We start from the raw sequence: 27,820 nt of genomic DNA on the forward strand, positions 1-27,820 counted from the left end.
GTTGCACTATATGCTAGCTAACTTGGAGGTAAAATAAAATAAAATAAAATGGAATAGGATATATGAAACAGTGTCATTTATGTGGATTAAAAACGAAAGCACTGAAACCAAAAATATATCTTCCACAAAAACATTGAGAAGGAAAAAGATACCCTCTCTCCAGAAATTGCTGATGGGGGTGGAGGATGGGACATGAGCTTGAGAAAAGGGTATTATTAAAAAGAAATCTATAAGCAAACAAAAGAGGGCCCTGCCGACATCGGCGCTTGTAATTTAGGAGTAGCATTCATTCAATTCCTCGAATGTGAGAGGAGAGACAATTACAGACAAAGGAGATGAAAACTACCAGGCCTTACATCATCTTCTACGTACCGAGTGCTTACATTCGAGAGCATAGACAAGAATTTTTTTTTTTTCAGTTGATCATTCCGCTGTTGGAATATTGGAAAAAGTAGCGGGCCACCTTCCATAGTAAGGATTCGAAAAAAAGACCGTCTTGTCAGGAGTGGGATTCGAACCCACGCCTCCAGGGGAGACTGCGACCTGAACGCAGCGCCTTAGACCGCTCGGCCATCCTGACTCGCTGGAGAGCGAGCTTGCTCCGAATTTATTTGTGTCTCTACCCACACACCAAGCAGTTCCGGATGCGGAACCCTTCCGGGCAGGAGTGGAACGAGCGCTCCTTCGTGAGCCGCGAGCGGGACGCCGGCCGCGGCGTCCCGCGCGCAATAAATAGCACCCGGCTCCGGGCGCGGCCGAGTGGCACCTGCCGTGCGACCGCGGATTCGATTCTAGGCCCCCGGGAGGGGCGGGGCGGGACGCCCGGGGAGAAGGGCGCCCTCCCCCCCACAGGGGGCAGAACCCTGCTGAACTCGTGGCACCGTGTCGCTGGAATACGCGCTTTCTCCCGGGAGGTTTTGGGCCGCGGCAGGTGCGCGCAGGCTGCAGCCCCGCCCGCAGGCGCTCGCTAACCCTCCCCCTCCTCCCAGCGGGCGCCGCCCCGGGAAGCGGCGTTAGCAGGCGGGCGAGTGGAGCTTCTCGTTCTGAATTCGTTGAACTCTCTACACTGAGGATTTGCCGGCATTACTGTGTGGATGTTCTACTGCGGGGAACGGAAGAAGTTTCTGCATCTAGTAAACCTGGCACAGGGGCCCTCGACGCCAGGCCTCTACTGCAGCAACTTCTCTAAGCACACTTCACGTCTGATGGGACCTACCTCGGGGTTTCTTGTCCAGTGTTAGCGTCGGGATGCTGTGGTCAGGACATCGCCGACGGGGAGTCGGGGAACCTGACCGTGAGTTTCAAACAAAGGACTAGTGAGTCAACTGCCTGGAGGCTTGCGGACAAGTCGTTTGGCCCGTGTTGACCTGAGAAACGGCTTTCCTAGACGCTTTACAGTTTCATCTAAATTCATTTGAAGAAATACAAAGCTTGAGCGCTTAAGTGAAGCATCAAATCCCCATCCCCAGAGAACCAGTTAGACGCAAGTAATTCTCAGTCTCACCCAGACCTACCGAGTCAGACATTTGGGGGGTAGAGTCCAGGAATCTGTGTGTAACCAGCACTCCAGGGGATTCTGAGATGTGCCCAGGTTTGAGAGTCACTGGCTGGAGGCACAGTAACCCCGCAATTCTTACCAGAGAAACTGCTCTGGCGTGAGCAGGTGCCATGCGAAAGCGCGCTCATACTGGCAACAGCCTCCCCGCCTCAGACTCATCGAATTGGGGTGCCTGAGAGTTCCACCTGGGGACTGTATTCCTTACGGTTTCCCCTTCACCCCCCCCCCCGGGTGTTTCTAGTGTGCACCCAAGTTCGAGATCATTACTTTAGGATTTAGCTTCCGAAAAAGGCTGAATCCCTTAAGGGTGAGGTGGAGGGGCCGCATTCAGAAAACGTGTTCAGGCCTCCGTGGCACAGGGCTCTGGCCCCAGATATTGGTAAAACGTGGTGTGTTGCCGGCCAAAGCACGACTCGCGGGGGCTGTTCATAGGCTCCGCGTGTGTGCGTGTCCACCTGCGTGGGATGTCTGAAGGTGGATCGTGGGAGATGGCCAGAGATGACCATCAGCAAAGGAGGGTTTCCCCCGGCACCTGAAATGCCGGGGCCCAGCCTTTCCCAGAGATAAGATGGAAATGATCCAGAGAGCACATTCCAATCCAGTGGTCGGCGTGGTTGCACGGGAGCATTTTGTGAAGACGAATAGGTCTGTCCGGGACGCAGATACGCTTTCCGGGTTCCAGAAGCCCAGCAACACCCAGGCTCGTCTCTTTTAGGAGATTCAGGAATAAAGCCAGCACATCCGGAGACTCACCGTTGCCTCCAGGCCCCGGTAGCCGGTGCCAGCTGGAAAAAGAGCCTCAAGGCTCATCAGATGAGTTCTTCCTCGAGGGTGTGCTTCACGCAAAGAGGCTAGAGCTGGGGGTGGGGGTGGGGGGCGGGGGGAAGGAGGAAGGACAAAGCCGTTTCCTAGGAATCTGCTGTCTGGTTCGGACTGTGCCTCGTGACCGTTTTCCTTGAATGGTCAAGGAAATCATGGATCGTGGGGAGGCCAAGAGTCCTGGGGGGAGGGGAGGAGAGTCAGAGAGCTGATTAAAATCTATGGCTGTCTGTCCTTCTGTTCTCAGAGACGGGTTCTTGTGGCAGCGCCGTCTGTTCTCGGTGAGGTTTCACAAATACGTCTCCGGACACACATTATACGTTACACCAGCAAAGCAACTGCCTGAGGCTCCCACGTATTTGTTAAAGATTGAGACTTTTTCTTCGACTTTCTGAAAGTATAATTTGCACAAACATGAACACTCGAGTCGCGCTATATGATGTTTTCCTCCCAGGGGTGGCCTGTAGGGTGGCCGGCCTGGGGAGGACAGTGTGGGGTGAGAAGTGTTTGAGGAAGGGGCATGGAAAGGAGGGCACTGGGTGTTGGGGGAATCCACGAAATGATGGAAGGGGCCCTTTCTGTCTGGTTCTCCAGGTGCCGGCCCTTGGTCCAAGTATAAGGTGGCACACTTAGTTACTCTTTTCTTCTCCTGACCCCTAAGAAGCTCCTGAGCCAACGGGTCCCACCTTGATAATATCTCGGAGTCTTTAGTCCTCCTGCTCAACTATAGTTTGTTCAGTATAAGATGTCCTGGACAGATAGCAAGGACACCCGCTTTCAGGTCCTGGCTTAGGCACAGACTGTATGTTTTAATGAATCACGTTATGTCAGGGCGCCCGGGCGGCTCAGTCGTTGAGCTTCTGACTTTGGCTCAGGTCATGATCTCACACACTCTGTGAGTTTCGAGCCCCACGTCGGGCTCTGTGCTGACAGCTCAGAGCCTGGAGCCTGCTTCAGATTCTGTGTGTCTCTCTCTCTCTTTGACCCTCCCCTGTTCACGCTCAGTCTCTGTCTCATAAATAAATAAACATTAAAAAAAAGAAAGAAATCACTTTATGTCTCTTGGCTTCAGATTCTCATCTCTGAAAGGAGGCAGATGGAGTTAAGTGTTGACAGTCACTTCTCATGCATTACAGTTTCTTCTTGATCCCTTTCCCAAATACCACCTGTGTGGTCTCGTGATTTACAAGCCTTTATGCGGAATGACTTTACAATAATGCCTATGTGGAAATGTCATTATCTAGATATTGTTATGTAGGTCTTGGACCCCAAGTCCGTAGGAAGACACTGAAACCAAAACCATAATCAAAACCTAAATGGAAATGGGGCCTGGGAGGTGACAATCACAAAGGTGAGTGATAGAGTTGTTGACAAGATCACCTGTCACAATACACAGTGAATGAATGTGATGGTAAGAGACCTGTCTGGTGTTCCGAATTTTCCCCTAAGAGAGAATGCTGGGTTTTAAACTTGCCACAATCCTCTGTGAGGGTAGTCAGCGGACTGAAAATTTAGAAAAGTTGGGTTTTATCTTCATCATGAGAAATATATGCGGTGTAATAATGGAAAGAATAGGTTAGTGTGGATGTAATCGGGATCTGGATTTCTTGCTTGACCTGTAACGATCTGACTTTGATGACTCCTTAGCAGAAGACACGCGTGTTAGGTGATATGCCCACCATTTGGTGAATCTTTGGGGACTCGCGTTCAGAGCTGGTTGAATCGCATTAAGGTCAGACCATGTGTGAAGGAGACCGCTCCCGATCCTTGCTTGCTTGGGGCAACACAGGGGAAAGCGTTCAGCTCACTGAACTACAGATGTCCTCAGGGTCCTCAAGTGGGAATCCACAGGGCTACCCCTCTGGGGGAGTGGTTTTTTTCTTTTCTTTTTTCCATGTGTATTTATTTTTGAGAGACAGAGAACAAGCAGGGAAGGGGTGGAGAGGGAACAAGAGAAAGAGAGAGAGAGAGAGAGAGAGAGAGAGAAATCCCAAGCAGGCTCCACGCCGCCATCCCAGAGCCTGATGTGGGGCTCGAACTCACGAATCGAGAAAGCGTGACCTGGGCCCAAACCAAGAGTTGGACGCTTAACCGATTGAGCCACCCAGGCACCTCTGAAAAGAGGGGTGTTTAAAGATCACCCAAGGTTTTTATTTTTCCAATTACTAGGCCCTACAATTCACAATTTCCCCAATATTTCCTCCTTCTGGAAAAGTACTGTTAAAATTTCAAGAGGTGGCTTCACTCACCGACACCCGTAGTCAGTTACCTCTTCAGCAGCCGATACGGGGTCACCACCCACACAGAGGCTGAGGGGAGGCAGAGACTGGCACCCTGGCCTTTCTGTAAGCAGCTAGACCCTCCTGGGACGATAGCCCTTGCGCCCTCGGTGAGCCCACTGCCGTCAGGCCTGCGGGTGAGTCTTGGCTACATAGAACCACGCTGCCGCGGCCGGGCAGCTGCACTCCCCGGCGGTTTCTTTCCTGTTTCTGTCTCGGCTCCACTTGTTGGGATAAAGAAAGGAAGGTTGCAGATGCCGCTTTCAGCAATCAACAGACTTATTTATTAGGTCAAGACCACGGGCGACACCCATGCTGGAAACTGGAAGAACACAACGGAAGTAGAAGGGGCGAGCCCAGATACACCTGCGGTCCATTGGCGTCACAAGCCCCGAGTATACGGGAAAGCGCAAACACAAGCAGGTGCGGTCAGTCTAGCTGTGTCGAGCGCGATGACACAGCCTCCGGGGACCCCGGGGAGAACGGCACGCAGGAAAGCTGGGCGGGGAGAGTGACCGGTGGCGGGGCGTGGGCATGAGCTGCTTGGGGAGCGGATGGAAGGGGGGCGTGAGGGGGCCAAACCAGATGTTGGGATGAGGGCTGAGGGGCCCTGAGGCCGACACCGGCTGCTAAAGAGGGGACATCACTGACCAGGGTTTCTAGAAAGGCTCTGAGATGGAGAGATTCTAAGTCAAAAGGAGGAAGAGAGCTGGAAAGTTGTGGGGCCCAGCAAGTGAGGCTGGAATGACTCCAGGTGAGGGGGAAACAGGAGGCCGCAGAGAGGAAAGCAGGATCCGCGTCGTGGCGACGCACACAGCTTGGGTTTGGTCTCCCGTTTTCTCCCGGGGTCAGATCTTCTGTCCGGGCCCCAGCCCTGCTCCCTTCGTCCCTTCTCCAGGCCCCGCACCATTTTTTTCAGATCCCACAGGAGTAGGGCCAGTTCCCTTTCCTCTGTAGGACATGTCTTAGAAAATCTGAGAGACAGGCCCTAAAACTCTAGGAGCAGGCCAGGTATTCGTCATCGGCCTAGGTTCCCCTCCCTTTCCTCCACTGCGATGTCCCCCCAGGTTCCGTTATGGGACTTCAGCCTCGAATTTTCCCCTCCCAGAACCTTTTGGGTTTCCCGCTTATATAAAACCTGTTCCTCTTCTGGACACTGAGATGTTTCTGTCATAACCACATGCCAACCTAACCCCATCTCGATAGCCGAGCTGTCCCTCCCTATAGGATGTGGCCTGGGGGGAGGGGTAGGAGGACACTTAGAAACAGCTTCAGAGTCACGCGCCTGCCCCGAGTACCAGTGCAGAAACAGATTAGGAAGGCCCTACACCCCACGCTCTCTAACAGCAGCAACATAACCTTCCCAAGACCAACTGATCCCTACCCAACAGGAAGAAACAGGGGCTGGGTGAGGTCTGGGGCTGGCGACTCAGAGAGGACTGAGGGGAGGGCTTAGCATAAAGGAAAACGGTTTAGCTGGGAGATTTCTTAAGGTGCCCCTTGGCTGGGCTGGGTAGGGATTAGCTTAGAGTGGAGGGTATCCGTATCCCCAGGGGCAGAGTCCTCCCCCATAGGGGACAGCGGGATCTCCTTAGCAAAGTCCTTGGCATCGACAACTACTGTGACTCTCTCAGGCCCATCAGTGGGTGGGCAGATGGTCAAGGGCTTTTTACCACAAGACCACAGGCAGAAGAAAGGCCGAAGGGGACCAGAGAAGGAGGCATTGGAGAAAGAATAGATATGGGCTCCGTTGGCCATATTGTAGAAGGAGACGTCTCCTGATTCATAGTCCAGGAAAATCCCAACCCGGCGGGGGGGCCCTGCCAATGGGAGAGGGGTCCGCTGTGGGGTGAGGGCCCAGTACCCGTTCCCATACAACTCCACAGCCCAGAACCCATTCTGAGGAGTCATGGGGTCAAACCCTTTCTTCACCACATTCTCCCTACACACCCCGACCGCCCAGTCGGCCCTGTCTCCCACCTCCACCTCCCAGAAATGTCGCCCTGACGTGAAGGTCTCACGACCCAACACACAAGGCCAGGAGTCAAATCTCTCTGGTTTCTCGGGCAGTTTCTGGCGTGAGTCTTCCAGCCGGACAGATTTTGAATCCTCGTACAAAAAGAGGTGGGGATGGGCGGTGTCTGGATCCAGAGTCACGTCAACTAGAGACGGAGAGAGAGCTGGTCTGAGCATCAGTGAGCATTAGAGGCGACAAGACATAGTCTTTCTTCTCAAAAAAAAAAAAAAAAAATTATCTATATATAGGGGCGCCTGGGTGGCTCAGTCGGTTGGGCGGCTGACTACAGCTCAGGTCATGATCTCACAGTCTGTGAGTTCGAGCCTCACGTCGGGCTCTGTCCTGAGGGCTCAGAGCCCGGAGCCCGTTTCCGATTCTGTGTCACCCTCTCTCTCTGCCCCTTCCCTGCTTGCTCTCTGTCTCTCTCTCTCAAAAATAAACAATAAAAAAATTAAAAATATCTATCTATCTATCTATCTAGACTGTTCTAGACTTTGGTAGGTCTCCTCAGGAGGAGAGGTGCTTGGCCTGTTCTGCTGTCTCTATTTTCCTCTTCCGTCAAAAGCCCCAAGGTGATGTGTGAGTTGACTCTCCCCAGGGCCTCAGGGGTGCCTGTTACAGGGCCTTGTCTTCGAAACATCTTCCAAGGGCCCTCTCTGTGCCTCGAGGAAAATGTGAGGCCCGTTTACATCATCTTTCCCCTATCTATCTTCACCACGAACTGTGTTAGTGTTTTTATGTCCAAGTATTATAGGACTTTGAATCCCTGGGTGATAGAGCCTCAGAGCCCTTGAGAAGCTCAGTCACTCACCAGCATGCAGGGTGGCCTTTTTCTGCTCTGCAATGAAAGAGAACGAGATGGTCATTGACGGGTTTCTAATAAGAGAGGGGACACCTTGTCGGTGAACTAACGACAAGAAGAGAGAACTTACTGAGCTCTTCCAGGAGTTTCTCTGGAAAACAAACAGAAATACCTTAATGACAAAGGAATAAATGGTTCAGCTCTACCTGATTACTGAAGCTTTATCAATAAATGAGGAACAAGGATTATGGTTTATTTATTCATTTTATGTTTCTAAGAAATGTGCAGGAAGTTCCTACTGGCTTGGGATCAGATCTTTAATCTTTACTGGGAAACTGAGTTACAAGTGAGGAGAGAGTCTGAGGGTGGGTAGTGAGTGCACATCAGGTCTAATATCTCAGTTTGCATTGGTTTTGACTCCTTCTGCCCCCCAGACCTTCGTATTGGGGATCAGCGGCTTCAGGTGCCTTATAACGACCCCCCATCTTGACTTCCAGAATTCTAGACCCAAATATCTTCTGAAAGGACTTGGGTCCACCCCACTCGGAAGCACTCCTGACAAGCGGCCTGTGACTCACCTTTAGAGCTGAATTCATCCTTTCTCTGTCGGGCTCTTTCCCTGTATAGTCTCCAAGTGCCAAATACGGACCCAATTGTAAGAAGTCCCAGGACCATCAAGATGACAGCCACTGCCACCATCCAGGGAGTCAGCCGTGGGAAGAAGGGAGCTGAAATGAAATCCCCAAGAAGGACATTTGTCGTGCGGTTCTGAGCAAGTCTGCCTCTGCTCCCGATTGCAAAGGACGACCTAGACCTCCCCCGTTGCTCCCACGGCAAAAATGAGTCCTTCCAGTGCTGCTCTAAGCTTTTCAGAAAAATTTTGATCTCAGGTAGGGGAGGGCAGTGAAAGGGAGGAAGGAGCAGGATGGGAGCCAAGGGGATGCAGGAAGTAAATAAGGAAGGGGACATGTCACCTCTGTGTGCCACAGAAAGGGACTCAATGACCAAAGAATAAGGAAAGGTCCTTGCCTGAGCCAGAGATGGTTGGGGTGGGGGGAAGGGTGATGAGAAGATCTGCTTTCCTGAGGGCCCTCGAAACCTAGACAGAGCTCTAGCATGGGAGGGGGGAGGCCAAGGGGCAAGGGTGGAAATGGGTTTTCCTGTTACTCAAGGAGAGAACGCTCTGGATTAGGAAGGCCCCCAAGGACAGAGCTTCTGTATCTAAGATATATCTCCTAAAATGGAAAATCTGGGATTTCAATGAGATCCAGGGAGGGTTTATGTGTTCAGAATCCCTATTCTTCTGATGACGTTGGTGGGGCTCCCTCACGTCGGGGATCAGGAGCTTAGGCGGGGAGAAAGTAGACAACTGTGTCATGAGGGCATGGCTTGGGCAGGTGCCCTAGGTGATGTGGCCCTAAAACCGTCACATAGGAACCCAACGCTGATTTCACTGACCTGGTATGGAGATCTCTACTTCCTTCTCCTGGCCCAGAAGGAGGTTCTGGAAATGGCAGGATATATTCTTCATGGAGGTGTCCCTGATGATCACGGAAGCCGCCACAGTGAACAGGCCTTCTTCATCAGGATTCCTAGACTCTGATGTGGATGGAAACCACTCTCCCTCGGAAGTTCTCCACTGCACCTGGGGCTCTGGGTACCACCCTACGGAGGTACACTCCAGCCGGATCTCTCCGCTTTCTTGAACTTCCATATGGATTTGAGGATCAGAGCCCAGAGCTACGGAGAGAGAAGCTGGCCTCACTCCTTTAGTGGACACCCTTCTGGGAGCCTTATAACCATAGGGTTACACAGTCTGAGAAAGAAAGGCACGCGGAGACTAGGAATGAGAGGGATTCGTGTTCTTGTTTCATGACAGGAGGAAACGGAGACGCCAGTAAAAGGAACGTTATCAGAGAGGGATGCCATATTGGGATTTAGTGTTTGAAATGTAAGGAGTGTGATGGACAGACATAGGAACAGAGTCAGCAGGAACAGCAAGACCAATGGCTTAGCGGCAGGTTAGGGAGCTCCAGAGATGGGAGAGGGCTTTGTGGTTGGAAGTATTATGAAAAGACTTCGAGGAGGAGAACCAGGAGTGGGTATTTAACACAGAAGATGTGAACAGAGAAGAAGTATCCCTGAGGAGAAGGGGGATTGGAGGTTCCCTGCATTAAGACTGTAGCCGACAACTTAAGTTTCCTTTCCGTGTGATACTGATTCAGGAATTTTCTTAAATGGTTTCAACCTCCTTGCCCCAGTGTCCTAACATATATCAACGTAAAGCTGTTCTTACCCTTTCTGTTTTCAGCCTAATTATATTCTTACAATTCTACAGAGTATAGAAAAACACCAAGCTGCAGAGGAGAGTCCTTAGACACCTGTCCACAGCCCTTAGTTTAAATCCACGTTTCGATTTGTGTGTATATGTGAAAATGCGTATTCTTTTCATGAAAAGGGCTGCCTGCCACCTTGAGGAGATCCTCAAAGTTGCCTATCACTTTGAAAGAGTAACAATGACAGTTTCATGTATACGCTGTCTCACTTTATTTCATTCTTGCCAAATCTTGTTTGACAGATGCGTTGCCCAGTTTTATAGCAGGAAATAAGGCTCAGAAAGAGATTAGTTTGATGGCCTTCCAAGTAAGCGGGAAAGTCAGACCTCAACGCATACTTTCCTCCTGAATGCTTGCCGTTCTCCTCAGTTTGAAATTTGGCTTGAAGCAGAGAAGGGAAACAAAACCCAAAAACTTTTCTAGGTGGATCGACAATGTTAGCGAGCAGCCACCTCTAGGATCCTAGGAAGCCCGTCCCTAGGCACGAATCCACGCGGCAGCCTCAGGTTGCAACGGAAACGCGCGGCACAGCGTCCCCCACCGGAGTGGTGACAAGCAGACACGACCTGAATGTTGGGGCCTGGGGCTGCATCGAGCATATTCTGGCGCGCTAACTAGAGAGGATGTGGCGTAGCCTCGCAATCACAACATGGGGCCATCTCTCCAACGCCTTCCCGCTGACCTCCCACCCTCGGCCCGCCAGCCTTTTCCGCCCTAGAAGGGATTTCTCGGGACGACGAACGCGGTGGCTTCCAAAGCAAGGGAGCCGCGGGAAAACGGACGCCGCCCGGAAGTCGCCGGAGAGGGTCGAACCCGCGCACTCACCGGCCACCTTCAGGTGCACGCTGGCCTCCCCGTAGCGTCCGTCCTGCCGGAAGAGGCACCGGTACTCGCCGTCGTCCGAGGCCCGGACCCGGTGTATGCGCACGGCGACGCGCCCGGCCGCGATGTCGCCGTCCAGCAGCGTGGCCCTGCCGCGGTACTCGGCCGTCTGCTCGGCCTCCCGCTCGCGGCCGTCCCGGCGCACCAGCACCGCGGCCGCCACCTTCCCGCGGAACCACCGCAGCTCCATGCGCTCGGCGCTCACGCTCGGGGACAGGTGGCAGGGCAGCTCGGCGTCGTCCCCCAGCGCGGCCAGGACGGGCTCCGCGGGGCCGATCACGTCGAAGGGGGCTGTGCAAACCGGGCGTGCGGGGGGGGGGGGGCTGAGGACTCACACGGACGGAGGGCCGTCTGCTCCACCCGGACCCCGGCCGAGGTTGGGGCGGGGGAGGGGGCGGGGGGGGGGAACCCCAGGGGGCCAGAGACGGAGCCCGGGGGGACCTACCCGAATCGGGCCTGGACAGCTGGAAGAAAGTGAGGACGAGCAGGCACGCGGGGAGGCAGGAGTTTGGAAAAACTGCCATGTCCAACCTTCCTGGGGCAGCAGGTCACCGGGTGTCCTGCGGGCGTCAGAACTTGCGCCTGGGAGATGCAGGCCGGGCGATGGATCTTTCGACGCCCTTCTCCGGCCTCCTCCCCACCGCTCTTTCCACGCGGATCCGCCCGCTCGCCCCCTCCCACCGCAGACTCCAGGTGCGAGCGCACACCGCCCCGTGTGGCCGAGCAGGTGCACAGCCGAATAGGCCCTAAACCCCTAAAAGAACCCTAGAAGGGAATTGGGAGGCATGGTACCCATTAATGGGTTGCGTACCAATGTACCGCTGCTCTAAAAAGCCTCCCCGCCCCCAATACAGTAATTTGGTATTTGCTTTTAGGAATGATAATAAAGATGAAGCGATGGAGGCAGAGATGGAAACCAGGGGACTGAACCGGAGGAGAGAAGAGGAAAGTCGGGGGGAAGGGAGGGGAGCTGGAGAGTAAAGGGCAGGGGGTAGAGGGCCCAGGACCCGGGAAAGAGCCAGGGGGAGAGAAAGTGCTCTCTCGGAGAGGGGGGGGGGGCGGGAACCAGAGCGGGCACAGGCACTGACCTCTGATCTTGGAGGAAGAGGCACCCAGGAGCCTGGTTAGCAAGTGACCAAGCTGGCTGTGGCCCCAGGAGCCAAAGTTAAAGGCGGGGAAGAAGGAAGCGGGAAGTGATCTCAGGAAAGCCTGCCCCCAGCTCCCAGGCCTTGGCCCTGGGGGGTGGGGTGGGGAGGGGAAGTTTTCCGGAGAGACGAAGGGTCCAAGGGTCCGTGTCTTTGCAGTCTTCAGCTCAAAGACCAGGATACAGAAGGATGGGCTGGACTAAATAAAAGGGGATAGGGCAAAAAGGGAGGGTCAAGACAACGCTAAAATGAAATGGAAGGCGTTGGGCTGGTGAATTTTTCCCCTCAAGCCTCACTTCTTTTATCCTGAAGTTGGGGAGGCACTGGGAGCATTAAATGAGATTAAGCCTGTCAAGTGATGGTAAGGATTGAGAAGAGGGGAAGTTGTTACTCTGTTGTTTATGTGGGTTGAAAGTTCAAGGGTAGACTGGGAATGCACGTGTGTGATTCAGTTTTCACTGCCTCAAAGTTGCAAGCAATTCGGCCTGCAATTCCTTATTTTGGGGTTAAACCTCTTATTGTCATGAAAAAAAAAATTAAAAACATGGGAAAACATTTTTTTAGTTATTTTTTTTAAAGATTTTATTTTTAAGTAATCTCTACACCCAGTGTGGGACTCAAACTTACAACCCCAAGATCAAGGCTCTCCTGCTCCACTGACTGAGCCAGGCAGGCACCTCTGGAAAACACTTTTACAAAGCAGAAATCACTCATAATGTCACCAACCAATGACAGCCTCTGTTCACATTCTGGCAGAATTGAAGAAGCTTTTGCATAATCAGAAACATTATTTATACTTACATAATATCATATTGTAGGTTCCTGTAATACCCAAGATTGTGGGACATCTTAGTGTTTTTTTTTTTAATCTACTGTAACCAGTGCACTTTATAAATACATAAATACTTTGTCCACATCTTTGATACTTCCTGACAAACTTTCTGATAAATTCCCAGAAAGATAGTCATCGGGTCTAGGAGTTGAATTATGAGCATATTGCCAAAGTTAAACCTATCACACTGTTAATGGAAATGAGCCTCTCACCTAATTTCTGCCAACACTGAGAACAATTATTCCCTAGTCATCACTAATGGGATGGGTGAAATGGATCAAATTATTATTTTACTAGGCATTTATAGGACAGCGAGGCTGATCACTTTTCATATTAACTATTTAATATACTCTGGAAGAGATTTTTCCAGGCAAATTGCCCCCCCCCCAGACATTCTGATGCTGTTTCCTATTCTTCTGTATGAATTTTTTATAAATTAGAGCTGTCAACCCTGTATTATATTTGTGGCTCATATCCTTCACCACCCCAGTTTGTACTTTGCCTTTATTTCAGGTTATGATTAAGACCAAAAAAAGAGGGGCACCTGGGTGCCCAGGTGGTGGCTGGTGGGTTGAGCCTCTGACTTTGGCTGAGGTCATGATCTCAGGGTTCACGAGCCCGACCCGACCCACAGACCCGCATCAGGCTTGAAGCTGTCAGCGCCTAGAAAGCTTCCAATCCTTTGTTCCCCGTCTCTCTGCCCCTCCCCCACTCACGCACGGCTCTCTCTCTCTCAAAAATAAACATTAAAAAAGAAAAAAATGACCGATAAAAAATAATTGCTCTGGTTGACTTACAAGACTGCTAGAATGGCTTTTACCAAATGGAAATCTGATCATGTCACTTCTTGCTTCAAAACCCCTACATGTCTCCTTAGTGGCCCCAGCACCAAATTCAGACACTTAATTCTGGTCAAGAAAATGTAGGATCTAGTTGTCTCCCTGATTCCTTCCTCTCGGCCTCTTCTCCCTCCCGTCCGATGGCCTATCCACCTCTCGAAGAATTTGGAAGATGGGGTAACCTCAGCCCACAGCACCTTTCCAGGCCTCCAGGTTCCGGTGCTGTCTCCCCTCTTCCTACAGCATCTGCAGGACAAAGTCCTGCTCCTCCCTCAGAAGCTCATTTAAGGGCAACTTCTTCCAGAAGCAAGCAGGTGCACCCTCTCTTCTAGAGCTGCTCCTTCGTTCCCTGGGCCGGACCTCACTGTGGTCCCAGCCGAGCACCCTAACCAGAGGGGCTTCAGGAAGGAGCTCCCAGCGCTGCCCAACTCAAGTGAGAAATACTCTTAAAGTCTTGGGTCTTACCCATAAGTTTGGGGTAAACCACATCATTTTACTTCATTATATACGAGATTTCTTTAAATATGACTCTGGATAACCCAGGCCCCCTCCAAGCAAAACCGAGTCTCCAGGACATGGGCCTGGTTTATCCTGTGACACAGAAAACTTCCTGGTCCTCTCTGCCGGCACGCAGCTGACCTGAGTCCTACTTTGACAGACACATGTGTTTAGTTTTGTCTTTTGTTTCCAAGTCTACCTTCCTCTCCTAAACTGAGCTCCCCTTCAAGTTCTTACTCTCTGACTTCTCATCAGCACAAAAGCCAAAATAGAATTTGCAGCTGAAATCAAACTAACTGGCCGTTGGCCTTCCTCGCTTGAAATGCTCCTGTCTCATTCTCAACTCCCCTTTGTGTTTAACTTCTGAAAAATGTCATCTATAATGGGTTTCCTCTCCTCGACACGCTATGACTAGACTCCTGACCCCTGCTCTACGTTGTCAAAAAAATCTCACAGGGAATTTGGGGGGGGAAAGAAAAAAAAGAAGAGCTTTTTCCTGCACCCAAGGGAGCTACACGGAATAAGGGGCCAGGGAGATAGAAAGCAATGGTATCTAGAACTCAAGGTATGTGGCAGCCCCAGTTTTGACGGGGTAACATCTGAGTCACTTCTACATAAAGGAACACCTTGGGTCACCCCAGGCAGGATGTCTGAGTCGAGGCTCACTCCGGGAACAGAGACGCTAGGCGCCCCTGTCTCTCCAGGCTCGCGTTGTTTGTGAGATGCCTGAACCATGCGGGGCTGCTATGGGGAAGGTCCTGCCATGCCCAGGGCCACTGGAGACCCGAAACAGGCTTTTCCCTCTGAGATGCGAAGATGGTTTGGGCCGAGGCATGTGACCCGCTTCCTATGGAGTGAATCTCATGGCCAAGGGTCAGGACTCATCTCTTCGGCCCTTTCCCACCACTGTTCAGATTTCCCAGTGTCCTAGACTAGTCAGAGCCAGGGATTACTCTCATCCTCGTTCTAAGTGACCTTCACCAGCACTTGACTGAGGCAACCACTTGCCTCTTCGGTCTCTCTTTTAAGTCTATTTATTTGTTGTCTTAAGTAAGCTCTACATCCAGCATGGAACTCAAACTCCCAGCCCCGGGATTAAGAGCCGCATGCTCTCCCCACTGAGCCAGCCAGGTGTCCTGCTTCTCTTTCTAAAGCTAGTTTATTTTTCATTTCTTAGAGGAGCAAGTGAGCGGGCGAGAGGGGCAGGGAGGGAATCTCAAGCAGGCCCCATGCTCAGCACACGGCCCGACGAGAGGCTTGAGCCCATGACCCCGGGATCATGACCTGGGAGTCAGAGTAAAGCAGGTTTCCCTCAACAACGTGGACGGGCATCGTCCAATCCATCGAGGGCTGAGCAGAACAAAGACGGAGGAAGCGTGTTTGCTCTCTGCTTGAGCTGGGATGTCCAGCTGCCCCTTCCCTCAGACGCTGGCTCCCTGGTTCTCAGACCTGGGGGTTTGGGGCACTTTTCCAGGGGCTCCAGCTTGTGGGGGGCAGAGCCTGGGGCTTCTCTGCCTCCACAGCCACATGAACTGGTCCCTCGTAACACATCTTTTTCTAGATGTCTGTATCTACCCTGTTGGGTCTGCTTCTCCGGAGAACCCTGATACAGTTCTTTTACATCACCACTACAGACAGGTCACTTTTCTTCACCCTTCCCAACTCCACGGTTATGTAGCCGTAATCTTATGGAAGGGCCAACACAGTTAGAAGCAGAGAGTCCCAGAGAAATGAAGATCCGCTGATGTGCGTACCATTACGCTCTTTGCGTTCTGCAGTAACGGGGAGGTTTTATGGTTTTATAAGAGATGCAAAGCCTTATTGATGGAACCATGTGGGAGAACCCCAGAATTCTCCAAGCTCTTGTAGGAATTTCTTTGGAAAATAAATAGAACTAAAGCAATCGAGATTTGAGTTAAGACGTGGGAAGGAGGAGGGAATGTGCTTGAGAATCATACAATGGAGTGACTGTTCCCTTCTGCGAATACTTGATTACCGAAAAACTATCAATACATAACAAGGAATGCTTTCTGTTGCAGTTTATGTTCTTAGAAATCTGCAGGAAGTTCCTTTTGGCTTCACTTGCTAAGAGAGGTTGCTGTATCTAGGGAACTTAAGTGAAAGTCTGCAGCCAAGTTTGGGATGGATGGGTAGGAGGGCTGGGAGACCGATAGGGGCTCTGCCCTGTCCGTGGCCACGCTGGAGCCCAGCAGCCAAGGCGGACCTGTGGCCAAACCCAGTTAAATTTGATGGTACCTGTCACCGCAGCACAGATCTCACATACTGTGGGGAGGCTGGGAGCTGCGGTGTCTCAGTGAGAGGGGTGGGAGGGATTTATAGGATTTCAGTTTGTGGTGGGGGTTTGGGAGAGGGTCAAAGAGGGAAGGGTTGCTCTGGATGAATGCCGCTGGAAATCGGGGGACTGGTGGCAGGACTGAATATTCTGATGTTTATTAGGACATGGAGGAACAGAGTGGGCTGAAATTGTAACGGGTAAAGAAGCGGTTAGCTGAGATGGGGACGTGTGGTCGTTCTTGTGGTTTGCCTGTGGCGTTGCATTTGTGTCTGCATGCCGAACATGATTACACAGGGGACTTGTCTCACTCCGTCACAATCCCGGAGTGGTCTTGTCCGTTCTGGGAAGCAGCTGTCATACCTGATTTTGCTTTCTCAGAGCCCACATTCTCCTTCAGATCTAAAGGTATTTGGGGTTTTATTTATTTATGTATTATTTAATGTATTTGGGGTTTTATAACCTTTAGAATCCCTTCCAATGTTACATATGTATGTATTTTGAGAGAGAGAGAGAGAGAGAGAGAGCGAGCAGAGGAGAGGCAGACAGAGAGGGAGACAGAATCCCAAGCAGGCTCTGTGCACAGAGCCCAAGGCAGGGCGCAAACTCACGAACCACAAGACCATGACCTGAGCCGAAATCAACAGCCCGACATTTAACCTTAACCGACCGAGCCACCCAGGCACCCCCCTCCCTCCCAATTAAAAAAAGTTTCTTTATCTATTTAAGTAACTGCTACACCGAATGTGGGGCTCAAACTCACAACCCCAAGAACAAGAGTCACCTGCTGCTCTAGCTGAGCTCCCCAGGGACCCTGAATCCCTTCCAATTTTGAAAAGCCTAGAATCATAGTTCTAGACTCTTGACGGGGATGACTTTTGACTAGAAGTCATCTTAAAAGGTTATGGAATTCAAGCATGTCTAAGGTTTAAATGCCCACAAGGCACAAACACCCTGCTGAGCAGCCTCACCTGGTGAAATATACAGGAATCAACCTCAGCCTTCCCCTCTGGGTGCCTCCCATGCCATTTCATTTCCAAAATAATATTCCCCAAATGAGAAGTCTCAGACATGTGATGACCACTGAGCAGAGAATCAGTTTTAGATGTAAGGGAGGGAAAAAAAAAAAAAAGGCCCTAGACATTTTAATGATGAAAAGTAGAATAGGCCACCCAAAATACACCATTTTGTCACAGAAATTATTGTGAGCTGAAGGCAATCTAGAAGGGGCCAACAAAGATTTCAGTAGAATTTTAGTCCTGAACACTGTGGGGAAAATGCATTTTCTTCAGAATTATCCATTATGTGCATTTAAATTCTGCCAGGAAAAAAAAAAAAAACTATTTTGTTTTAAACTACTTTTTGTATTTAGTAGCTTTTTGTGTAAATTAAACAAAAGGTTTTTGAGTCAGGAAAAAAAAAAAGGCAGCCAACACAGGAAAAATTCTTTACTTTCCCCCTGTTTTGCCTAAAGGCAAGATATAAATTATTTTACTGGAGACTGACATTTACCAGCCCAGAGAGGAACCAGGAGAATCTCCAAACCAACCATTCTCCATTACTTTCCTCCCTTATTAGTACCTTCCCAGCTTGTTGGCCTTGGGGCCTAAAATTGTTTTCCTTTGTCCCATCACCTCTGCCAATGTACTCTCCTTTATTGAAGATGGAAAGTAAGTTGGAATTTTGTTACCATCGTGAGTTTCTTTTCATTTAGGTTTCCCTTGTGATGTGCACTGTGTGAGTGAACTGTTTTTCTCTTGTTAGTGTTTTCGTTAAGAGTCCTAGCCAAAAACCTAAGGTGGGAAGAGGTAAAGTTTTGCCTCCCCTACAACGATATAGAGAGAAAGGGCAGGTATCACTCTGGCAATATTGATGATCTTAATTAAGTAAGTTACCTAGGAAATAGTGCAAGGACACTCACACCCTCTTCCGTCCCGCTGAGAGCAGGTAGCAAATCTCCCATATGAAAAATACCCTCCCTAACAAGTAAACAAGTAAAAAGACATCCACATCACCAGGGACCGGGACTTGAGAAAGCCAAGAAAGAGGAACCGGCGGGACTGTTCTGGACCCCAGGGTTCTCTAGCTCTCCGCAAAACAGAAATTGACACGAGGCCAAGAAAAGGTTCAGGCAGCGTTTATTGGGGGCCTATGCTCCAGACCAGAGAGACCGCGGCGGCGTAACAAACGTCCCAGCCGGCTCCCGGAACAAAGGCCGGCAAAGCCTGCAAGGGGGCTGAAGCGGCGAAGGAGGGACATCTCAGCAGGTGGAGGTGGAGACAAAGGAGGTTGGGGCGCAGGCGCAGTGGACAGAACGTGCTCCCGCAGCACGTGTCGTATTAGCATGTTAAGTATCCACCCACGGCCGGGATTATTGGTATTCTAACGACGAAAAAAGTAGGTGAGGGTCCGTGCTGGGGTCCATCTTGGCACAGGCTTGGCTTAGTTTGGTTTCTTCATTTGAGTTCTTTCTGGAAAACATCCTGCCCCCGCATCCCTATGAGATATAATGCTCAAAAGCATGTAGCTCTCAGCCTTTTCTCCTAAGGTGACAAAAGCACAGAGCAAAGTGCATTGTGGTTAGGGCGGGGAGGGGGGGAGGTCCCAGACACAGCCCCTGGTCTACCTCACCCCTCCCCACCTCCACCGGCGAGATTTTACCCTCCTTATTCCTAAGGAGGAGGGGCCGAAGGTCTCATCTTCTGAAACTGCTTCTTGCTGAGCGGGGCGTCGTCCCTGTCCTACCAGGAGGAGTAAAACTCTCCCGCTGACTGCTCTAACGACCCGTAAGGACCTTGTTCCTCTTGGGGCTGGATAGGTGGGGCCCTTGTGCCACTATCTGTTGGACAAGAAACTGCCGTCCTCTAGAAGACTCAAACGTAACCAAAAGATTAAGGAGGCAGGGTCTGAATAGTAACAGAAGAATTTTTTGCCACAAGAGGGCCCAGGAAAGAACGGAATCAGGCAATGTTAGGCATATAACCTCTGAGTCCTATATGGTTTGGGCATTGGGGCTCTTGAACCCATGCAACGATCTGGCTTGTCTGTAAATCTCCTGGGTATTTAGTTCGACCTCCCCAGAGGCGTTGATGTACGTACAGCACATGTCGTTGACTACCGCACAGACACCCCCTTGTGTGGCCAGAAGATAATCTACAGCTAACCTATTGTCAAGGGAATCTAGGGACTCCTGGAGGCCCTCTGAGGTGTCGCCAGAGCTTGAGGCCAGGTTTTCGATGACCTGGGTAAGGCTTTTTAAGGTCGTCTCATGATAGGCAATCCCCTCCCGGGGGGCAGCCGGTCCCGTGGCTTCTCCAGCTGCCGCCAAGATAAGCCCGAGTGCTCTCTTCCGTCTGCCTTGAGAGGTGACGTTATATATAGTGGCGCCTAATCCTTCTGGGCCCAGTCGTCCCACAGTGCATTGTCCCCGGAAGTGGACATTATCTAAACACGCGTAGGCCACTGCCCGAAGAGGCCAGGAGAAGGAGGAATTGGGGCTCCCTTCATAGGGCAGTTTATTTTGTGGCGGCCCACAGAGGAACAGATATCCAGGGGGGGCACAGGCCCGGCGGGCTGAAGAGGAATTAAACCAGCTTCGTAAAAGGGGACCCCACTTAGGTGTGCTCTTGCACCTGGGGGACAGGGGCCCTCCGTCCATCGGCCCCCCACCTAGCTCTGCGTCCTCCTCTATTCCCTCGTGGCTATCGAAGGCAGATGGGGTCTGATAGGTGAGCCTCCAGGAAGGGGTTGCTGTTCCTTTCCAGTGAGTACAGGAGAAGTTAGGTTGGTCGCCCGGGGGAAGCAGAGAGGAGTCCACACACCAGTGAGTCTGGTTGGGGACACACGAAGAGCTTGCAATGGAAAAGGACATGGGATAAATGGAGGGCGAGCTGCCCGCACTGGTCAGGCAGGTGTTGGTCTCGCAGGGGCAACAGGGCCGCCCCTGTTCTTTACAGAGAAGAGGGCGCTTAACCTGGAGCCCAGTTTGGTTCCAAGTGTCTGTAAGGGTCACACACGTCATGTCCTCGCGGTCCTTGAGTTCCGCCACCAGGAGTGGTGTGCTCCTAATGGGTCCGGAAGTCAAAGTGAGAGGCACATCCTCGTTTGTAGGCTCGAACTGGAGCTTAGGAGCCCCATCCCGTGGGCCGGGATGGCAGATCCAACAGTTAGAGAGATTATTTCCCGAGGCCACGATGCTGGAGAAGTTGACAATTGAATTTTCTCCCCAAGTTTCCCTCCCTTTGTTATTTCCTTCCCAACTCATCCCCAGGAGAAGGGCCAAGAGAAGGGCCCACATTATGCAACCCATCATTGGTTCTGGTCTTCTAGACCCAGCAGGGGCAGAACAGGTGTTTGCCAGAGTGGAGGGCCCCGAAATGTACCCACAGAGAAGAAAAAGGAAAACAGAGGCAATAAAAAGAAATGTCGGCAAACCAATCCACCAAGACAGAATCACTTATCTGACTCTGAGGCTCGCTTCTTGAACCAAGTATCTGGGGTCTCCCACAGGCTCACGTGAGGAAGATGGTTCCAGGCCTTCCAGGCGTTTCTGAGGAGGTCCAGGAGAAAAAGATTTTAGCCTGGAAAGATGTCCCCAGCTAGGGATTCCTTGCAGCTTAACTGCCACTGGAGTGACTAAAAATCACCTGGTAAGGACCTTGCCACTTGGGGAGCAACTGATTTTTTTCTGGGGAGCCCTCCTTACAACTTGGAAGGAAGGCCTGACTCCCTGGATTAATTTGCAGAGGGGAGGGCTCTTCTAAATCACCTCTCGGGGTGCCGGCAGCCTATGATTAGCAGAAGCCCGATTGGCTCTTAGCACTCAGCCCAAACAAAGTAATCAAAGGCCGCAAGTTCTGGCTTATCTTCCCGCGTGGTGGAATACGGGCTGGAAGAAGGGTCTCCCATGTCATTTCACTGGAACGAGGGTCGCTCCTGTCATTTCAAATGCGCTGAGTCTTAGGGGCGGTGGGAATCCTGAGTGGTGTGAGAGGAAGCAATTTGACCCAAGGCTCTTCAGTCTCTTGACAGAGTTTTGCTCGCATCTTTTTAAGGGTCTGATTCATCTTTTCTACCTTCCCTGAGGAATGGGGGTGCCAGGGAGCATGTCATTTATAACTTATTCCCAGGGCTGCTGAAAGGCTCTGGGTGACATTAGCCATAAAAGAAGGCCCGTTACCACTTTGGAGAGACTCGGGAATTCCCTTTTAGGAGGGATTTACAGACCTCAGTCACCTTCCCAGACCCGGGTGGGAAGGCTTATACCCATTCGGTAAAAATATCAACAAACACGAGGTAATGTCTGTAGCCTGCTTGTGATGGCATCTGGGTAGAATCCACTTGCCAATCTTCCCCAGGAAATGCCCCCTGGTCTTGGACCGGCATGAGAAGTGGGGATAGACTGGACGGCTCTGTGGTTTATTTTGGGTGCAGAAGTCACAGGCAAGGGTAACTTGGTTTTATTGTCTAAGTCCCTGACCTAGAAAGACCTTTTGCACCAAGTCCCATTGGACATCTCTGCCATAATGGGTGGCATGCATCACGTCAATGTTTGAGCTTTTCTTGTCGGGCTTCCGGAATGAGAATTTTGTCCTCTCTCATAAGCTACCAGCACTTTATTCTGTATATCCCTGTCTCTCTGTGTCCTCCCATGCCAGCAGGGGGCATTGAGGGTGGCCGGGGAACTCAGAGGAGCCAACTATCAAGGTGGTAATTTGATCTGGTTTTTGTGCTCCATGGACTGTGAACAGCTGATCGGTCAGCCTTACTATTCTTTTCTTTGCTTAAAGAGGTCCCATCTTTCTGACAACTTTTACAGTGGACTACAGCCACCTAAACGAGAAGCTGTACTGCCTCTACAAGAGTGAAGATTGGGTCCTTATGCTTTATTGGCGAATTCTTGCTGTTAACATTTTCCTGTCTTTCTGGACGACCGCAAGGGCATGTAGTACATGGAACCCATATTTTTTTTTTTTTTTTTTAATTTTTTTTTTTCAACGTTTATTTATTTTTGGGACAGAGAGAGATAGAGCATGAACGGGGGAGGGGCAGAGAGAGAGGGAGACAGAGAATCTGAAACAGGCTCCAGGCTCTGAGCCATCAGCCCAGAGCCTGACGCGGGGCTCGAACTCACGGACCGTGAGATCGTGACCTGGCTGAAGTCGGACGCTTAACCGACTGCGCCACCCAGGCGCCCCCATGGAACCCATATTTTGAATCGGTGTAGAGATTTCATCTTTGTCCTTCCCCCAACTGCAAGGTCCTAATTAGGGCTATCAGTTCAACCTTTTGGGTGGACGAAGTGTTGAGGTGAGCTCTAGCCTCAATGACCCTACTTGGGTTCACGATCGCGTAGCCTGCCTTCCAGATGCCTCTCTCCACAAGTGTCCTGTCCATAAATGACACCATATCCAGATTGTCAAGGGGTTTGTCTTGAAGGTCAGGTCTGCTAGAAGTCTGTTCTACTGTCTCCATACTGATGCTGGAGACCCTTAACCTCCAGGGTGAAGCAGGGTGCAGTCCAGTGGACCTTTAAAATATCTGGGGAATCTGGCAAGAGGGCCTGATACTTAGCCTTCCTCCAGTCAGCCAGTGGTGCCCTCTAGTTTCTAACATGGTCTGAACCTGACAGGGAGTTAGGCTGACCCGGGGTAAGCTTACTGGCCTCGCTAAGAGAGATGTGGCCATCACTGCTGGGCCGTCCCTGTGAAACTGGGTCTAGTTATTTTGAAAAGTAGTCTCTGATCAGGGTCCAGCTTTTGAGTTAGGATCCCCAAAGCCTGCCTCTCATGGGTAGATGAGGAAAAATGTTTATCCAAATAGGGGAACTCCGGTGCAGGGGCTCCATCCAGCTCCATTTTCAAGGCTTTAAAAGCCCCCCAACACAGTCTATTGTAGGGGTTCCCTTTCTTCGCCCTTCAAGGCCTCATATAGGGGCTTTACATCAGGGCCGTAACTGGGGAACCTGATACAAGAGAACTCTCTCGTGTCAAGAAAGCCACGGAGTTGCTTTCTAGTGGGCAGTGTGGGCAGGCGCTGCTGGTCCTCTTGGGATCCGTGGCCAGGACATGGGTGCCTGGAGATAGGATGAAGCCCAGATATTGGCCCTGTTGTTGTGATATGTGAGCCTTTGATGGGGGAGACCCTATATCCTCTGTTAGCTAGAAAACATAAGGTTTTTGCGGTATTACAGTCCGAGGACTGCTTAGTCAAACTGGCTATTAACAAGTCACCATGTTGTAAGAGGATCCCATCTCCCAATTTTAATTCTTGTAACTCTTTTGCCACTATATTTCCAAATAGATTGGTGGGGGGTGTCTCTAAGGCCCCAGAGAAGCACCATCCAGGTGTGCTGGGTAGTGTCTTGAGTATCAGGGGTTTTCCATTCGAAGGCAAGTAAATAGCGGCTCTCCTCATAAAGGGATGTGCAGAAAAAGGCACCCTTCAGGTCCAGGATGGTAAAAAATTTAGCATCGCCTGGACCCTGGGTAAGCAGAGTATACGGGTTGGGTACTACCAGGTGTATGAGAACAGCTTTATTTATGGCCCTCAAATCCTGTACAAAGCAATATTCTCCACTGGGCTTCCTCACTGGGAGGACTGGGGTATTACATGGGGATTGACAAGGCTTGATCCATCCATACTTGAGAAATTTTGAAATTATCAGCTGGATTCCTCCTAAAGATTTATTTTTTACGGGAAACTATTTTTTTCTAGACACCCTGCACTAGGTTTTACCTTTCCCTGAATGGGGGAGACTTTTTTTTTTTTTTTTTTTTTTTGCCTCCCCTGGGACATGAGTCTACTTGGTTGTTTGTCCTCAGGAGTACCTGCGGCTCAAGCCTGGGACCATCCAGTAGTGCCCACGGATGAAATCCCAGTTTCTGGTCTATCTCCATTTTAATATTACCCTTTTCAAGGTAAAGAGTGGCTCCAGAATGGTTTCGTAGATCTCTCCCCAGAGCATTCCGGGACCTACAGAAAGGAATGCGTAGAACAGTTGATCTGGCTTCACAGGCGAGGGGGAAAGTAAACGGTCTCACCTTTGGCCACATCTCTCCCAGTTACCACATGTCACGCTTGGGGAAGGGCCCACAGGTTGGGTCAGGACAGAGCAGGCGGCTCCAGTATCTACACGGAATTTAGTTTTCCTACCTGCCACGTCAAGGGTGACCGAGGTTCCGCTAGTACAATGGTAAGGGGTCAGGTGGGTGCTGGGGCGGGCAGCTCCTGGGGCCTCTTTGTGGTCGCACGGCCCCTCTTCCGAGAGACTGGCCGGGGGTGGGAGTCCGTGTGTGCCCTTCGCTCTCTGGGGCGGGCAGGCTCAGGTCCCCCCGCCTTCCTGCCTGCGTTACGCACACTTGTTCCGATGGTTCTGGCTACGGCCTCTGGGCCTCCTGGGGTCACCCTGAGCAGGGCAGCCAGAACCTGTGCCTGTTTTGCCACCCTTGTCTTTACTGGCCTCCTCTGCGCTGTCTCAGTTATTAAAAACCTTGAAGGCCTCCTCCACCAAAGGTGACAGCAGGGACTGAGAACCTGCCTCTGACGTCCGTAGCTTCCCCCTAAGATCAGAGGCAGGCTGGACGATAAAGCACACAGTCAGTAAAGACCTCCCCGCGGCGACTCTGGTCTCCGTTTGGGCGTCTGCGGAAGGCGTCCATCAGTGGTTTAGAAAGACAGCTGGATTCTCATCCTTTTTGCCGAGTTATTTCCCTCCCTTTGTCATAATTAGCTGGTTTGGCTAGGCACTTCGTCATCCCTTCAGACAGGCAGGTAATAAAGTGCCTCTGCACCCTGGGGGTTGTGCCCTCCTGATCCTACTGTGGGTCCCAAGCAGGGACAGCATTTCATCCGGCCCCAAGCACTCCGTCCCCTGGATTGGCAGACCCTAAGACCCCAGGCTGTCAGCAAAATCCCCAGCCTTCCTAAGGATCTGTCTTCCTCATCCAGGGTGCAACAGTAAGGCCTGGGATGACATCTCGTCAGGTGTTTGTTTGTTTGTTTGTTTTGGAAAAATGACCCAACTTTTCTTTACACAGAACCAGGTCTGTAAGCAAGACAGGAAACTCTGGTAATCCCTTCCTCGGGCATGTTCTTTCCCTAAGGGGAAACAGATCCAGTTGGGGCCTGTGGTGGGTGGGTGGGCACTGTGGGTGCTAGTGGGACTTACTCCAGAGGAGGGAGGAGGATGCAGGGGCAGGGAAGCTCCTTATGAATAAGGAGGTGGGGAGACCTTGGAGGAAGGAGGGGAAGTTGTTGGGGTCAAAGTCGCAGGGGGAGAGGGGGTTTGTGATGGGACTCCTGCAAAGGAGTACTAGGTCCCACTTGACTAGAACAGGGGATTGTCTAAAATGTCTGGTTTTGGGGTGCCTGAGTGGCTCAGCGGGTTAAGCGTCCGACTCTTGACTTCGACTCAGGACATGATCTCATGGTTCCTGAGTTCGAGGCCCACACTGGGCTCTCTGCTGACTTTGCAGAGCCTGCTTAGGATTCTGTCTTCCTCACACTCTGCCCCTCCCCTGCTCGCTCTCTCTCTCAAATAAATAAATATAAATTTAACTAGATGAGTAAATAAATAAAATGTCTGGTTTCAACCCAGCAGTGAGAGGGGTGCCGGTGGTAACGATCTGAGGCCACAGAGACTCTGCAAGAATTCCTTCATTTGGGGTCTTGGTGTCTCTCCCTACTTCTGAGATCTTTTGCAAAACAAATCCAACTGCAAGATAGCATTCAAATTTAAATTTGAGCACACAAACTTAATGGTCCATTTTGGAGCCACTGTTCCTGGTTCTTGTTCGCCTAAGATATTGGGGCCAAACAGTGCCATGCAAAAAAAAAAAAAAAAAAAAAAATTTGTTTTCCTTTTCTTCAAACCATCCAATTTAAACTGATCCCAATTATTTATTTGTTTATTTTTAATGTTTACTTATTTTTGAGAGAGAGAAAGAGTGCAAGCGGAGGAGGGGCAGACAGAGAGGGAGACACAGAATCTGAACAGGCTCCAGGCTCCGAGCTGTCAGCACAGAGCCCGACGCGGGGCTCGAACTCACAGACTGTGAGATCATGACCTGAGCCCAAGTCGGATGCCCAACCGACTAGGCCACCCAGGCGCCCCTGATCCCAATTATTTAAAAAAATCCTAGAAGGGAGTCCTTTGTCCCATTTGAAGTGTTGCACATGTTGGGAAGTTGGATGGGCCCGGTGACTTATAAAAAAAGAAAAAAGGTGAAAGCTGACTAGCAGATAGAGTCACACTGTGTGATTCTGTATGATTCCGTGTGATTCTGTGTGAAGCCCGGGTGATTCTGGGTGAAGTCTGTGTGATTCTGTGCGAATGGACCTCTCCTTGTCCCAGTTGGGCCATCGGTAGAACCAGGCCAGTACGACCAGAGCTGCTTGATTTCTTAAAACAGGCGGCTCCCCGGTACACAAAAAGATTAATCCTGAGGCCCCCCCAATCCCGACCAAGGTCTGGATTTCTTCAACCTGACACTGGAACGAAGTCTGACTCACCAGGAATTCTCCTTCCCTCTTAATAAGATAAAAAGGTACCAGATGATTCACAAGACAAACAAAAAGGAGAAAGACAAGATGGTCAGGGTCAAGCCAAGACTGACTTAGGAAGTTAACACTTACACAAAGACAACACAGAGTGAGTTCTCAGGGCCACGGCCCCATTCCGAGAGACAACAGGTAGAGAACACAGATCTGACCCCAAAGAAAGTCACAAGAGAGTCTGGAAGTAATTCCGGCTTTCGAACACACCCAGGAAACTGAGACCAGCCACAAGGAAAGCCAGCGGAGAGGATACCCAGGCCGGGCTCAACCCACCACAGGCCCTCCAGTGAGCCTGCAGGGGACCACCACTGGGGGTTAGAGTCAGGGGACAGGGGAGAGGGGACACTCAGGCTGAACCCACCAGAGAGCTCCCAGTGACCCTGCAGGGGACCAACGCCGGGGAGGTCAGAGTCGGGGGACCGGGGACACCCGGCCCCGGAACGCTGGCCCAGACAACCTTGCTCCGTCCGAGAAAAGCAGACTATAGTGACAGTGACAGAGGGAGACGGGCAAAACCCGCAGCCGCATGCGCGGCCTGAGACGAGGGGCAGAGTCCCGGCGGCGGGAGGCACGACTTACCGCCGCGCGGACGCGGGACTCCAGCTCCGAGCCGCTGGTGAGTCGCACGGCAGGAGGGGCTCCCTCCGCGGTCCGCAGGCTCCGGGTCCTCGGGCCGTCACCGGGGCTCCCTCTCGGGGTCCCTGCGTGGTCGCCAAAGTACGATCCCGACCCCACGGCTCTTTGGCTCTCGGCGCAAACAGAAATCGACATGAGGCCGAGAGAGGCGCTTCCCGGAGCTTATCCTCCGGCACCAGCGCGGCGCCAGGCGCAGAAGTCCCCGCCGGCCCCCGGCACCGACCCGCGGTTGGCAAAGCGGCTGAGGCGGGAAAGACGGAACGCCCTTGCGGGGCGGGGAGAAGCTGGTGCGCAGGCGCACTGGGCTGCACGCGCCGCCACCTGCCC

The 27,820-nt window shown here is 51.5% G+C and overlaps 2 protein-coding genes and 1 non-coding gene across 5 annotated transcripts; all 3 read right to left on the reverse strand.

Annotated features, from left to right (window-relative positions):
* Nucleotides 1–497: 497 nt before the first annotated feature.
* TRNAL-CAG lies at nt 498–580 on the reverse strand. Its single transcript has one exon. It is a non-coding gene; the product is annotated as a tRNA-Leu (tRNA).
* Nucleotides 581–4,917: 4,337 nt separating this feature from the next.
* On the reverse strand, nt 4,918–13,292 carry BTN1A1 (butyrophilin subfamily 1 member A1). 3 transcript variants are annotated; one of them, XM_043592862.1, is made up of 8 exons: nt 11,782–13,292; nt 11,139–11,275; nt 10,637–10,984; nt 8,934–9,215; nt 8,054–8,203; nt 7,606–7,626; nt 7,485–7,511; nt 4,918–6,818 (listed from the first exon to the last, which is right to left on the reverse strand). In XM_043592862.1, the coding sequence occupies exons 2-8, from the start codon at nt 11,215–11,217 to the stop codon at nt 6,145–6,147; spliced, it is 1,581 nt and encodes a 526-aa protein (XP_043448797.1). In that variant the 5' UTR covers nt 11,218–11,275; nt 11,782–13,292; the 3' UTR covers nt 4,918–6,144. The 3 variants fall into 3 exon arrangements, with proteins under 3 accessions (XP_043448797.1, XP_043448796.1, XP_043448798.1); XM_043592861.1 differs by having other exon boundaries at nt 11,139–13,292; XM_043592863.1 differs by lacking the exon at nt 7,606–7,626 and having other exon boundaries at nt 11,139–13,292.
* A 5,129-nt stretch (nt 13,293–18,421) lies between these two features.
* Nucleotides 18,422–27,768, reverse strand: LOC122490320 (endogenous retrovirus group V member 2 Env polyprotein-like). The gene is made up of 2 exons (XM_043592935.1): nt 27,437–27,768; nt 18,422–20,849 (listed from the first exon to the last, which is right to left on the reverse strand). Exon 2 carries the CDS (start codon nt 20,610–20,612, stop codon nt 19,293–19,295), a length of 1,320 nt encoding a protein of 439 aa, XP_043448870.1. The 5' UTR covers nt 20,613–20,849; nt 27,437–27,768; the 3' UTR covers nt 18,422–19,292.
* Nucleotides 27,769–27,820: the final 52 nt, after the last annotated feature.

Source organism: Prionailurus bengalensis, chromosome B2 (assembly GCF_016509475.1).
Source record: "Prionailurus bengalensis isolate Pbe53 chromosome B2, Fcat_Pben_1.1_paternal_pri, whole genome shotgun sequence".
Lineage (NCBI taxonomy): Eukaryota > Metazoa > Chordata > Mammalia > Carnivora > Felidae > Prionailurus > Prionailurus bengalensis.